We start from the raw sequence: 13,123 nt of genomic DNA on the forward strand, positions 1-13,123 counted from the left end.
AAATCAGTGAATTAAGATTTTTATTCAAGAAATCTGCTAGATACATTCATTTAAAACAATTTCATCGTTTATCTCTTATGTTAAAGTTTATCGTAAATTATTCTCTTAGAAAACGACTAAGCTAATAATGGTTTAAAACACTTACACAAAAATGGTAGAGTAAAGAACTTAATACATATTCTATTCTAATAATTGAAAATGAAATATCTTTTAAAATTCTAGAATTGGTGGATGATAGGATGTGTTATAGTTAATTAGTAGAGAAAAATAAATATATATTATTTAAAATTAAAATATCAAATAAAATCATCTATTAATCTAACTAATTTACGGTTGACCTTGATTGTTTCTAGTTACATTTTCTTTTCAATTTAAGAAAAGACACATTATATATATATATATATATACACATTATATATATATATAGTTTTTCAATTTATTAACAATAATATTTTAAATTATTAGGGAATAATTTCATGTACATTACACCAACTTAACTTCTCTTCAACACATTTAATATTAATTAAACAATTAATAAATTAATTATATTTTTAATTAATTAATTCAAATTCAAATTTCACAATTTAATTCTCACTTGAATTATCTTTTCAATTCATTAGCTTAATTCTAACCTAAAGTTGATTGTAAGTATTTCAATCATTGATCTAGAATAATAAGAGTTATATTTTTTTTGTTGACCCAACAATTAACATGAATTGGAATGATTGTTTTTTAATTTTTGAAATAAGAGTTTAAAAGAGCACTTTTAGTCATGGATTCTGAAATTCTATTTTAACTAGGGTCTTTCTTGTTCTTTCTTTCTATGATCTGATGAGTTTGTTCATTGATGAATAGATCGAATTAATGGTCTAAACAATTGCAATTTTCTTTGATGATCAGTAAACCAAAAGGAATGACAATGGTGTTTATTAATTAATAGAAAATCATGGGTAAACAGAGATTACAGACAGATCTTGACAGAGAGAGAGGAGAGTGTGTTTGAATCAGCCGACGTGAGGAGTGTAGGCAACTTTTCCGTCGGAATCAACGAAGATTCGAACCCTTTTATCGCAGTAATCGCAAAAGACGGGTTGATCTTTAAGATGTACTTCAGTAAAGCATAGCATGTCTTTTATTATTTTCTTCTCCGCTTCGTCGGCGGTGAGTCCGACTACTTCCGGCCATGATGTTTTCTTAGGACCTGCAATTAATTGAACAGTTTTAATTAATTATGCCCTTTTGGTCAACAATGATGTTTTGAACAAGGCAAATATAGAACTTATTTACCTTCTTCATTAATCGTGGTTTCTGGGTTCTTCTGCTCCTCCGCCATATTAACTTCAGATAGACAGACAGATCAATTACTTGAGGTGGTGGGTTTGTTGTTTCTTGGTTCAATGGAATGAAAGTCGCCTTAATTTAAAGGGCTCAATAACACCTGCCCTAGTCTTTATTTAATAACTGATAAGAATTATCCTTTGACAACATTTGTATTTGAAATAGAGTTTTTATTTTGTTCTAATCAGAATAAGGTATGATGGTATAATAAAATGCTATAATCACGAATAAAATAAATAATTAAATTTAATAAACACACTCAATAATGAATTAAATATTATATGTGAACTTTTAAAAAAATACACTTAGTGAATAAGTTGCACATATTAATTAAACTGATCCAAAATATATGATGTATATAAGTAAGTATATATAATCCTAGACGTGATACCCACGTAGAACTAAAATGTCTTTAATAATACTTATTAGGTTTTCTTAGACAATAATGACGGTACTATAATCTAAATTATTTCTTTCTTGTTTTGATTAAAAAGGATATAGATACTTTATATGAGTTTGACTAATTTAACTTTTTTGAAGAACATATAATTCATTCTTTAGAATAGTTTATCACATCCTCTTAATATCTGAATGAATTTAAATTTTAAGTCAGGACTATGTATACTTAAAATGTCTTTCTTGAATACACTCAATTTGAGATTTAATGTATTGTTATTAAATCCATTCATATTTATGTCTTTTTTATATATTTCAAAACTCTTGGTACTATAAACAAATAAGTTGAATTAATTATAAACTTTAAAACCTGAATTCTAATCTCAACAAAAGGACAATACTTATACTATATCCGCCATAACCTATAATATTGACATCTATGTTCTTTTGTAAAATATTATCTTTATCGGAGTATTAAGTATAATATTGTCTTTTGCGTTTTGGAGAAAAAACACTTCCAGACTAATATTCGGATTCAAACGCGACTCTTCATAAAATATTCAAAATTTCGTCCCAGGGACACATTCATGTCATTTGGCACGAAAAATTGTGAAGATTGAGTATAAATATCACGTTTATTTTGCATTTTTGAGGAAAGTGCTGAACAAAAAAAAAATCCTGAAGGATCGTCGAAAAACCACTTTGCACAGCGGCGTGTGTCATTCGGCGCCAGAGCGTGGCATCCAGTCATCGGGGAGAGGCGGAAGTCAATGGCCAAGGTCAACCCCGAGTTGAAAGCGAATCGACTAGGCGATTTAAAGTCGGGTCAACGCGAGTCAATACGAGTTAACCTGCTTGGTCGACTGGTCAAAGGCGTGGAAGAAACGTCAACCCGTGTCTTCGACGAGGGAGCTCCGAAATTATATATTTTATTATTACTTTATTCATTACTCATTACTTCAAAAATATAAAAATAAATAAATAAGTTAACTAATTATATATTTAAAAGGATAATTGAATTTTATTCTAGTTAGTCATAATTAGTATTTCACATCATTTCACATAAACTAAATATATAATTATAATATTAACAATATGAAATTTTATAATATATAAAAAAATTAATATAATTGAGAGAAAAATATATATATTAATCAATGAAATAATTAATAATATTATATTTTTTAAAATTTAGCTAAATTTTGGGCCCTTAAAAAATAGGTATATATGCATCCCATAGATGGTACGTCTTACCTTGTGACTCTTCTAAAAATCGTCCAATCTTTATAACCATTGGCGACCTAAAGGGGCCTTAGGGGTCGGGCCTCCCCCAACCATAAAAGTTTTAAGTTATTTTATATATATATATATTTATCAAATAAGGTTTTATCCTGCTGGTTTTGCAGTTGACCTTCCATACTGGAGGTTAGGTAATCAAACTCTTGTCTCTCACATTTTTTTTATACAAATATTATTTTCTAATATATAAATATTTATAATAAATTAATACTTTCTTTTATAAAAAATAATAAAAAAATTAATTCATAATTATAGTATTTTAATTTCAAATATAATTTTATTAAAGTAATTATTATTTTTATTTTATACCAACAATATTTTCTAAGATACAATATTTATAATAATATTACATAAATTTTAGTTAATATATAAATAAAATTTATTTATATAATTTAAAATATAAAGAATTATATATAAAATAATAAAAATCATATAAGATTATTATTTATTTTAAAACTACATTTATATTATAATTATATATATATATATATATATATATTTTATTAATTTCAATATAATTAATTAATAATACAAATTACTTATAAAATAAAGATTAAAATAATAATTTATATAAATATAAAGGTAAAATATTATTTTATATTTCTTAATTTTAAATTAGTTTTAAACTATTACAACAAATAAATGTATTTGTTAGATTTTATTTAAGGGCCTAGGTTATGACACATATCTATTTTTAGTTATTTATTTTATGTAGGATATAGAATAATGGAGATGTGCATTCTCAATCAATTATTGAGCCTACTAATGAGTCTAATGTTACTGATCAAATATACATGGTTAGAACATAGCATATCAAAAGATACATCATTTTGTTTTTAGTGTTATCTTTTTAAGCCTTTAAATAGAGAAAACGTAGATGTTACATTTATAAGAGATGGGTACAAAAATTGGAAAAGGGCATTAGAAAGATTCAATCGACATATGGGAACTTCAAATAGTTGTCATAATGAAGCTAGAAATCAATTTGAATCATTTCAAATCAAAGACATAACATGAGAAACGTTTTACGTACACATGGTCGTGATATAGAAATAAATTATCGCACCCGTTTAACGACAATGTTTGATGTAACACGCTTTCTATTGAGGCAATGATTACCTTTTCGAGGACATGATGAGTCAAGTAGTTCATCAAATAAAGGTAATTTTCTTGAACTGATTGATTGGTATAGTCAACGTAATGAAGATATTTTGTCTTCTTTTTGTATCGACTCATGGACAAGAATAATTTAGTAATTGTGTTTGTTAGTATTTTTATGTAATTACCGAGTAAAATTTTAATTAAAAAATGCATTTATTTGATCGCCAAAAAAATGCTACGTTACTATGTATTTGGACCTCCCGAGAAAATATTTCTGGGTCCGCCACTGTTTATAACTTGACCATTTTTTATTATTCAAGATGATTTGGAAGGCTGAATGAGTACCTCTCAGCCTAAACTTGAATTAAGGCTCTCAAATCCGACAAAATTTTAAGACACAGAATATGTATTTATGTGAAAATCAATCTAACACCTTCACTAAAAAAACATAACTTGAGGTGTATTTCATTCAAGGTGATTCGACCTTGTGTAAAAAACTAACTCACATGCCAATTGAATGACACCGGTCCCAAGGTGTCATTCGACCTCTAAAGAACCTTAAAAATTCTACTTTAAAAAATTAATAACTTTGGTTATACTCGTCCACAGGGGCGGAGCCAGGTACAAGCCGGCCCGGGCTGTAGCCCGGGTAGCCCTGAATATATTGTATGTATTCATCAGTAACGACGGTAAATTACCGTCATTATTGATTATTTTCTGTCGCTAAAAGACACTATTGACAGTAATATTAGTTTATTTTGTTAGTTTATTTGATATTATTATAAAACTAACCCGGACAAATTTTTTTGATAAAAAATTAGCCCGGGTAGGTTTCAAATCTTGGCTCCGCCCCTGCTCGTCCATTCAAAGTAAGTGAGCTACGTACCATTGGAAAGCTAAATATGTAATCTTTTCATTGATATGAAATGGAGCCCATGGGTCGACCTACCATACATGTTAGGTCGCCCATAAGCCAAATTGTGCAGTTTGAGGCCATTGGTGTTCAATTGAAGATTTCTATATCTCGTTGTAAACTCAAAGAAAAACATGAAAATTGTAGTCGAAGAGTGTACATTTCCAACGGATACATGCTCAGCACGGGGCATGGCCTAAGCTGTTCAGAAGGGCTCAAAAAGTTGCATTTTAGAAGAACGGATTGAAACCAAACAAGAGTGAAATTAAAACTTTATAAAATGATAACTTGGGCCTTGATTGATGAAATGATTCGATTCACAGACAAAAAGCATGGGCCAAAGTCCAAAACCCGGCCCAGCGATTCGACGCGGCCCCGAGCGACTCTCGCCAACCTAATAACCGATTTTCACCTTTTTAAGGAAAGCTTAAAGGTGTTTCTTAAAATATTTTCTACCAATATGTGCAATTCAATGTTTAATCAAGTAAACAATAACTTTTTTCACTTCTCAGCTGTACTTTCACTTCTTAATGGGGTAAAATGTTCTAAGAAAAAGAAAAGGAGTTTTCAATTAAGAACACAAGTGTAACAATCCTTCAACTATAGAAAGAAACTACCCATTACAGATAAGCGTGTTGGACATCACACTGATTAGCTTTTTCAAACTTAACGAAGCACCAAACTCTTAAAAATAAATATATAGTTTTTTTTAGTTTCTTTGAGAAGTAAATTACTAAAGTGGTGATTTTAAAGTCAATTAGATCGATACATTCGATCTAAAACCTGTCAGGGTCAATCAAAATGTCAATGCTAGAGTACTCTATTTTTGGTTCATCATCCCTTTTCCGTTTTCACGTGATACTGAGAAAGGTAAGTCAAAAGATTCTCTAACATAGTTAGCCTAAATGACACCCAAAACGTTTTCTTTATTAAAAATAGTGTACAGGTCGAGTCTACCATAAATATCTTTCGTCTCATACTGCGGGAGAATGTGAGGAAAGTAAAGTGTGGGGCTTTACAAATTTCGGATCGTACGAACCGCCCTTAAAGACGGAGTAATTTTAAAAGAAAAATTAAATGGAACGGTAAATAAAATAAATCGTATATTATTAAACGAAAATTAATTCTAAAATATTTAAACGATTAAATAAAATTGAATATAATAAAATTTATAAAGTAAAAAATTAATAGGTCAATCAAGATAATAATACATCAAGCCATTAATTAAAATTATTTTGAAAATATTTAATTATCAAAATTATGTCCATGTTAAAAAAAAAAAATTATTTATGATTCATGGTAATGATCTTTTGTTTGAAACACACATAATTTTTATTCTTTATTGGATTGATACATAAATAATAAGTTAATTAAATAACATTTTAATTCCAAAAATTAAATATCATTCTTTTTTAGATTAGTTGTCTTATAATTTACTAACAAGATTATTTATATTTAACATGTTTCCTCATATGCATATATATATATATGTTCATTAATAACAAGTGATCTCTAAAATTTATGTAAACATATTATTGTTAAAATAATAACTGTTTGTGCACTAATACAAAATTCGCCATGATTCTTAAAATACACTATTTTTAAATATCAATATTTGAATGATATATTTCAAAAAATAAAAATTTTATTTTAGTTCAAACCCAAATCTAATTTTGAAACTGGGGTTTCAAACATGCCTAAATAACTTACATCTTATCATGAATGTTGAGAGAGAGTGCTGGAGCTGAGCCCAATCTACGAATAATGGGTACGTAGGTGTTTCCAAATGGTTTCTTAATTAGGACTGATTTGGAACAACCAATAAGCAATTGATTTAATTCACCTAAATGAAATAATTAGATCACAAAATTAATTATATTATTTGAATTGGTTTTGGTTCAGAAATATATTTGTTGATAGTTAAAATGATCGTGAAAAACTCAATCTTTTTTAATACTCTAAACATATTAATATATTAATATAAAGTAACATTGGATACTAGATGTGTTATAAAAAAAATGATTGATATATGATAATCAAATGACAATCATAATTATAAGTCAAGTTCTGAAATTCTTTTTTACTCTAATAATCTTTTTAATGCTGAGTTGTTTAAGATTTTTATTTTAATGATAAGAGAATTTTATTGAATTAAAATAGAAATTATTTGAATTTTTAATTGACTGTACCATGAGATTTAAGTACAAATTTTTGTCATTGGAATCATCGAGATTCATACCATTTCAAGACGGAGATTGCAAGTGATGTAGTTACCTCTAGCTAGGATTTGCAAAAATATGAGCCCTTGGTGGCCACTATGATTTTATATTAACAAGTGCATTTTAAATAGTTCTTGTTTTGGTTATACCCTTATTAAGTTAGAAACTTATTGCATGTCTAAAGTAGATTTAGGGTAAGGTAGGTTAGTTGGCTGCCTACCACAGTTCCTCGAGGTCCCAAAAATTAGAACTAAGTTTTGAAACCATATGCCACCATATTTAACTAACTAACTAGATTATGTCATTTTTTTAATTATAGTACAAAATTATAATATTTAAATAACTTATCATAAAATAAAAGATAAAGAACAAATTTACTTTTATAGGGCCAATAATAATTCATAGCAATGATTGGTTCTTGTTAAATTGTGATTGATGGGTTCTTCTCAGCCATAGTAAAAAAAGTAAATAAGTTATGTCGACCCAGAAAAGAATTGCGATCTCAATATGTATGAACAAGGATAGAAAAACTGGTGGATGTCTTCTTAGTTCTCTATGTTAGTTGTGTTAGAATAGTTTAGGGTTTTGACAAATTTACTGAATAACAATCTGTTTTCTGAAATTATGTTTTAACTCTCTCGTTTTGGCATTGAAGTTGTTCAATCAGATGGACCGATGGCGATCAATGGATAGGTCGAAATGATGAATCCTTCTAACAGATAATAAACTGTTTATGAAACGTCGATGACAAGGGAGTTTATGAAATAGATAATCTTGCGAAAAGAGAGTTAGATTACAGATAGACAGACAGATCTAAAGAGAGAATGTGTGAATCAGCCGATTGAAGGAGTTTCGGCAACTTTTCCGGTGGAATCGACAAAGATTCGAACCCTTTCAACGCGGTAATCGAAAGTGATGAAGCTACCCTTAGGAAGTACAACAGTATGAGCAGTTGGCATGTTTTCTTTTATTTTCTTCTCCGCTTCGTCCGCGGTCAGTCCGACTGCTTCCGGCCATGATGTTTTCTTAGGAACTGCAATTTAAACAGTTTTAATTATGTTCTTTTGGTCAAGGAAAGGAAGAAGGTAAATATTGAATCTTTATAGAACTTACTAGATTCTTCATCAATGGTGGTTGCTGCTGGGTTCTTCTGCTCCGCCATGTTAACTCCAGAGAGAGAGAAAAAAATTAATTACCAGCCGGCTTGAGGTGGACTGATAGGTTGTTGTTTCCTGGTTTATGCAATTTTAATGTGTTCTTCCTACTTCATATACTTCCAAATAACCTGGCCGGACTATTGTCTCATTACAGGTATCCAAAGCTGTAGCGTTTTGCGTTTTAAAACGACATAGTAATTATAAAAATATAATATATATATATATATATATATATATATATATATATATATTTTACTGCTGCACGACTAGACCAGATCTGGATTTTTATCAATAAAACCTTGATAGAAACATACGATAAAATAAATGGGCAAGAATAATAAAAAACAATAGATATAACTTTCACTAGAATAAAGTATATTTATAGACAAAAACTCATAAGTCCGATAAAAGCTTAAAACCCATTATAATATATAAACTCTAAAATATGAGCTCAAACTTAACAATCTTCACCTTGGACGAACATTGCGTTTACTAAGATGTAATGAATAAATTACAAATTACACAATCTCTACATTGACGAATTTCACATCCTTTAGGAAATACACGAGTCGTACCCATCAATCTTCACATTGACAAAAGTCAAGCCATCAAGAAATAAGTGGGTTCAACACTTCAATCTTCTAGCTGCAAAAAGAGGTGGATACCAACCCTAAGTTCCTGGGTTCGAGCCCGTCAGGCGGCAAGTTCTGCGTCTGGTTAAATGATTAAGTGTGTTTGCGGGCTACATACTTAATCCTTTGCCCCATTTTTTCCCCCCAAAAAAAAAACACTTCAATCTTCACTTTTGCTCGAGTCATTCATAAGATAATTTTTTTTACCTCCACTTCCACTCAAGAACTTTTAGAAGAATAACAATCTTCACCATCACGTATATTGCACCATCAAAAGGTTATGAACCACACATCAATCTTCATTGTTCGAGCCAATCAAGAGATAAATCATTATACATTCACTTCCGCTCAAAAACATTGGAAGATAAAATTATAGAGTTTATAACACCAAGTAAATTTGGGTAACCACGTTATTTCAACGACAAAAAACATTCAACAAATATTTCCAATCTTTGTTCATACCCGTTGGCATATGCGGAAACTAGAATTAAAATTCTTTATTATGTCAAAATAATCTTTACCCTTGTTTGTCACAAACCGAGTGTCTTATTTTTTAAGTTCAACAATCGACTGAAACCAAAATTCGATTAGACCAAATACGAACTTTCATCATTGGACAACAAATGCCTACATCATTGGACAGTCGTCAATTCTATTGATTGTACATGGAATAATAGTTCAAGTAACCATATATTACAATGTCTATAGGAGTATATAAAAAAGCCAAAAAAGACTAAACTACTACTTCTAAATAAAGGCTTAAATTACATTACAATATATAAACTCTAAAATGTGAACCCAAACCCAACAATTTAAAACAATCTTACATAATTTCTTCAACACCACCAACTCACACATTAACGCTACAGATAAAGGAACTCCAAGTTAGATTTTCAAAATTTCAACAATCGTCGACTTCGTCTCAAATTGTCTTCTTTACATTTCAACTCCCTCGCGACCTGGAAAGCATGATTTTGTCTTCTCAACATTCGTCTTCGTCAATCAGTTGTTTACCCACCCACAGTTATCGATTATGCTCTCTTGTGGCCTCAAATACTAGAGGTATTTGTTTTGATTTAAGTTCAACATTTATTTTGAATATACTTACTATTATAAAGAAATGAACTCAATACAAACATTGCAATGTGGCTTACATTTAATCGAGTTTATAGTTTAAGTGTTTGATCATAAATATTCTTCGGAACCAAGAATCACTAACAAATTACATAAACTAAGTATTACTAATTAGAGTTATAAAACTTAAGTGCAAGAGTCTAAGAAATCGCCTGCCACATTCTTCTACTCTAATTTCATATTCAAAAGGAGGGAGATAAGAACTAGTAAACTATTTCCTTAAATTTCTTTGTGAAAATGGTGCACTTGACATGAGACATTCTCATAATTTGTAAATGTGATATTCTCATAATCAATTTATTTGATAGATATGTCACTTGAAGGCATATATATTTAATTTAAGTAATTGGTATATGCTTAATTATTTGGTTCTTTAATATCTTAAAGGTCAAATTGAGTTAATTTTTGTGAACATATTCATTTTATAAAAAAAATAATGCCTAAATAGAGAGGCATAATTATCGACGTTTAATTAACGTTAGAAATATGCAATTAATATTTTAATGGTTGATATTTACCTACGATCAATCATCGTCGCTAAAATAATTGCTAAACACAAAATAAATTTGTCATTCTGTTACGACTTGTTTCGTAAGGTGTGTTTATGGGTTCAAGAATCAAGTTCTTGATCTTAGGACCGGTAGAAATTCTATAATCAAAGGGCAGCGGAAGGATTTCAATAGAGAATTTGGGAGGGGGATAGAAGAACCATGGGTGCGAAGAGAAATATTGTTGGTCTATACCAAACAGTCCATAGTAAATAGTAATAGACGAACGGAGTCGAAGTTCATATCTTCATTATTCCATTCATGGGTCCTTGGGGAAGAAAGATCAGCCTTATATATGTGATGTCTTGCTCCAGAATATTCGGTTACAACAACTATTAGAAAATAACAGAATTCGGTTTGTAAATTGAAAAGGAAAGCAAAAAAAAATAATAATACAACAAAACAGAAATCTGGCCCATGTGCACACTAAGACCGATAACGGGTGCCAAGAAAGGTTGCTAGAATTATTCTAGGACCAAGGCCTTGATTTTAGACCCTAGCATTATCCCCCCCTTCAAAATTCGTCGCCCTCGACGAAAAAGACCGTGGTCTGCCGAGCCTCTAATGCGTATGCTCAAAATTTCAAAGAATTCGGTCAGACTTCAGCAAGTCCAGCAAGTGTCGGAGTCTAGGACCGCATTTCTTAGAAGCCTTCGGTCTTCTCGCTCCACATCAGTCCTTCCTTCGGCCCAACACGTTAGGTGCAGCAAAAGGGCCATTTTTCTTCCGGGCATACACTAGGATGTCTTCAAACAACCAAACTCAGTCCTTTATCTAGACCAGCAACACATGTGAAACAACATAGCCATGTCTTCTAACTACCTTCATGGCTGGTGGTCGGTTGTTGGGTTGCTGGTTGAGCCCTTTGATTATGTGCTGGAAATTTTTTGGAGTGTCTTCCAAAACAAGTGAAACACTTTGGCATTCGTTTTTACTCTTTATTTGTACTTTGGCAGCAACATTATGATTTTCCAAGGTCTTTTCTAGCTGGTTGCCTTGTATTATGTTGACCTGCGACCGAGGGGTGCCCTGCTGGGTCGTGAAAGTGTGCAAATAAATGACATGTTTGTCCCCTGTCTCAAGCAGCAAAGGTGGGTCATAAAAACCCGATTCTTGGACAAGTTCTTGAACGATTTCTTGGACTTCTTGCTAATTAGCCGGGGCCATGAATATTTTGGATTTGCACCTATGATTGGGCTCCCAATTTTCATTGCAAGTATAGCGCCGGTCTTCCTTGGGATCGGTTATCCGGTTTGTGTTCGGCTAGACCATGTTAACAATGCATGGTTTGGGCGGCAGCGGCGGCTTGGCACTGTACAAGGGTCTGCGACCGAATCGTAGCAAGAGATCCCTCTTGAATGCATCCCATGTCAAGGCTACATTTTGGTTGCGATTCTGAAAATATGATTCATGCCACGTTCTTGCCTCTTTTGAGACGTGAGTGCGGACAATGTCTAGCTTTGTGGCATCATTTGTCTTGCTCACCCTAAAGACTTGCTCGGAAAATAAGAGCCAGCCCTCCAAATCAGTCCCATCAAATTCAGGAATATTAACATTTGTGAGTCGGGTTGGAGGAAGGTAGCAAGAAGCAATATCATAGGGTCGGTGTGGGGATCTTGGCCATTATTAAACGCACATCTTTCAATGGCTGTCAAGCTTTTTCTACCAGCATACCTTCTGTCCATATTTTGCTGAAAGGTATTGTGCAAGGCAGCCTGTTCGGTCATGTGTTGTTGCAAGGCAGTATTCATGGAAGCATATTGTTGGGTCAGCCCTTCGAGTAGGGTCTTAAGATCATCCATATTTGTTACTATCGGGTTTCTTTCATTTGAGGATCGTCTTGCTCTAATACCAAGAATGTTACGACTTGTTTTGTAAGGTGTGTTTATGGGTTCAAGAATCAAGTTCTTGATCTTAGAATCGGTGGAAATTCTATAATCAAAGGGCAGCGGAATGATTTCAATAGAGAATTTGGGAGGGGGATAGAAGAACCAAGGGTGCAAAGAGAAATACTGTTGGTCTATACCAAACAGTCCATAATAAATATTAATAGACGAACGGGGTCGAAGTTCATATCTTCATTATTCCATTAATGGGTCCTTGGGGAAGAAAGATCAGCCTTATATAGGTGATGTCTTGCCCCAGAATATTCGGTTACAACAACTACTAGAAAATAACAGAATTCGGTTTGTAAAATAGAAAAGGAAAGCAAAAAAAAAATAATAATACAACAAAACAGAAATCTGGCCCATGTGCACACTAGGACCGAGAACGGGTGCCGAGAAAGGTTGTTGGAATTATTCTAGGACCGAGGCCTTGATTTTAGACCCTAGCACATTCATATATAACGAGAAAAGAAAACAGTTAAGAAATAACTGTTTGCATC

At 31.5% G+C, this 13,123-nt stretch overlaps 2 protein-coding genes across 2 annotated transcripts; both read right to left on the reverse strand.

Annotated features, from left to right (window-relative positions):
- Positions 1 to 966: 966 nt before the first annotated feature.
- Positions 967 to 1,357, reverse strand: LOC124919905 (subtilisin inhibitor CLSI-I-like). Its single transcript, XM_047460269.1, has 2 exons — positions 1,288 to 1,357; positions 967 to 1,201 (listed from the first exon to the last, which is right to left on the reverse strand). The coding sequence occupies exons 1-2, from the start codon at positions 1,331 to 1,333 to the stop codon at positions 1,005 to 1,007; spliced, it is 243 nt and encodes an 80-aa protein (XP_047316225.1). The 5' UTR covers positions 1,334 to 1,357; the 3' UTR covers positions 967 to 1,004.
- Positions 1,358 to 7,954: 6,597 nt separating this feature from the next.
- On the reverse strand, positions 7,955 to 8,513 carry LOC124914702 (subtilisin inhibitor CLSI-I-like). The gene is made up of 2 exons (XM_047455305.1): positions 8,380 to 8,513; positions 7,955 to 8,299 (listed from the first exon to the last, which is right to left on the reverse strand). The coding sequence occupies exons 1-2, from the start codon at positions 8,426 to 8,428 to the stop codon at positions 8,100 to 8,102; spliced, it is 249 nt and encodes an 82-aa protein (XP_047311261.1). The 5' UTR covers positions 8,429 to 8,513; the 3' UTR covers positions 7,955 to 8,099.
- Between the last annotated feature and the right edge of the window lie 4,610 nt (positions 8,514 to 13,123).

The sequence above is a fragment of the Impatiens glandulifera genome, chromosome 1 (assembly GCF_907164915.1).
Source record: "Impatiens glandulifera chromosome 1, dImpGla2.1, whole genome shotgun sequence".
NCBI classification, from domain to species: Eukaryota; Viridiplantae; Streptophyta; class Magnoliopsida; order Ericales; family Balsaminaceae; genus Impatiens; species Impatiens glandulifera.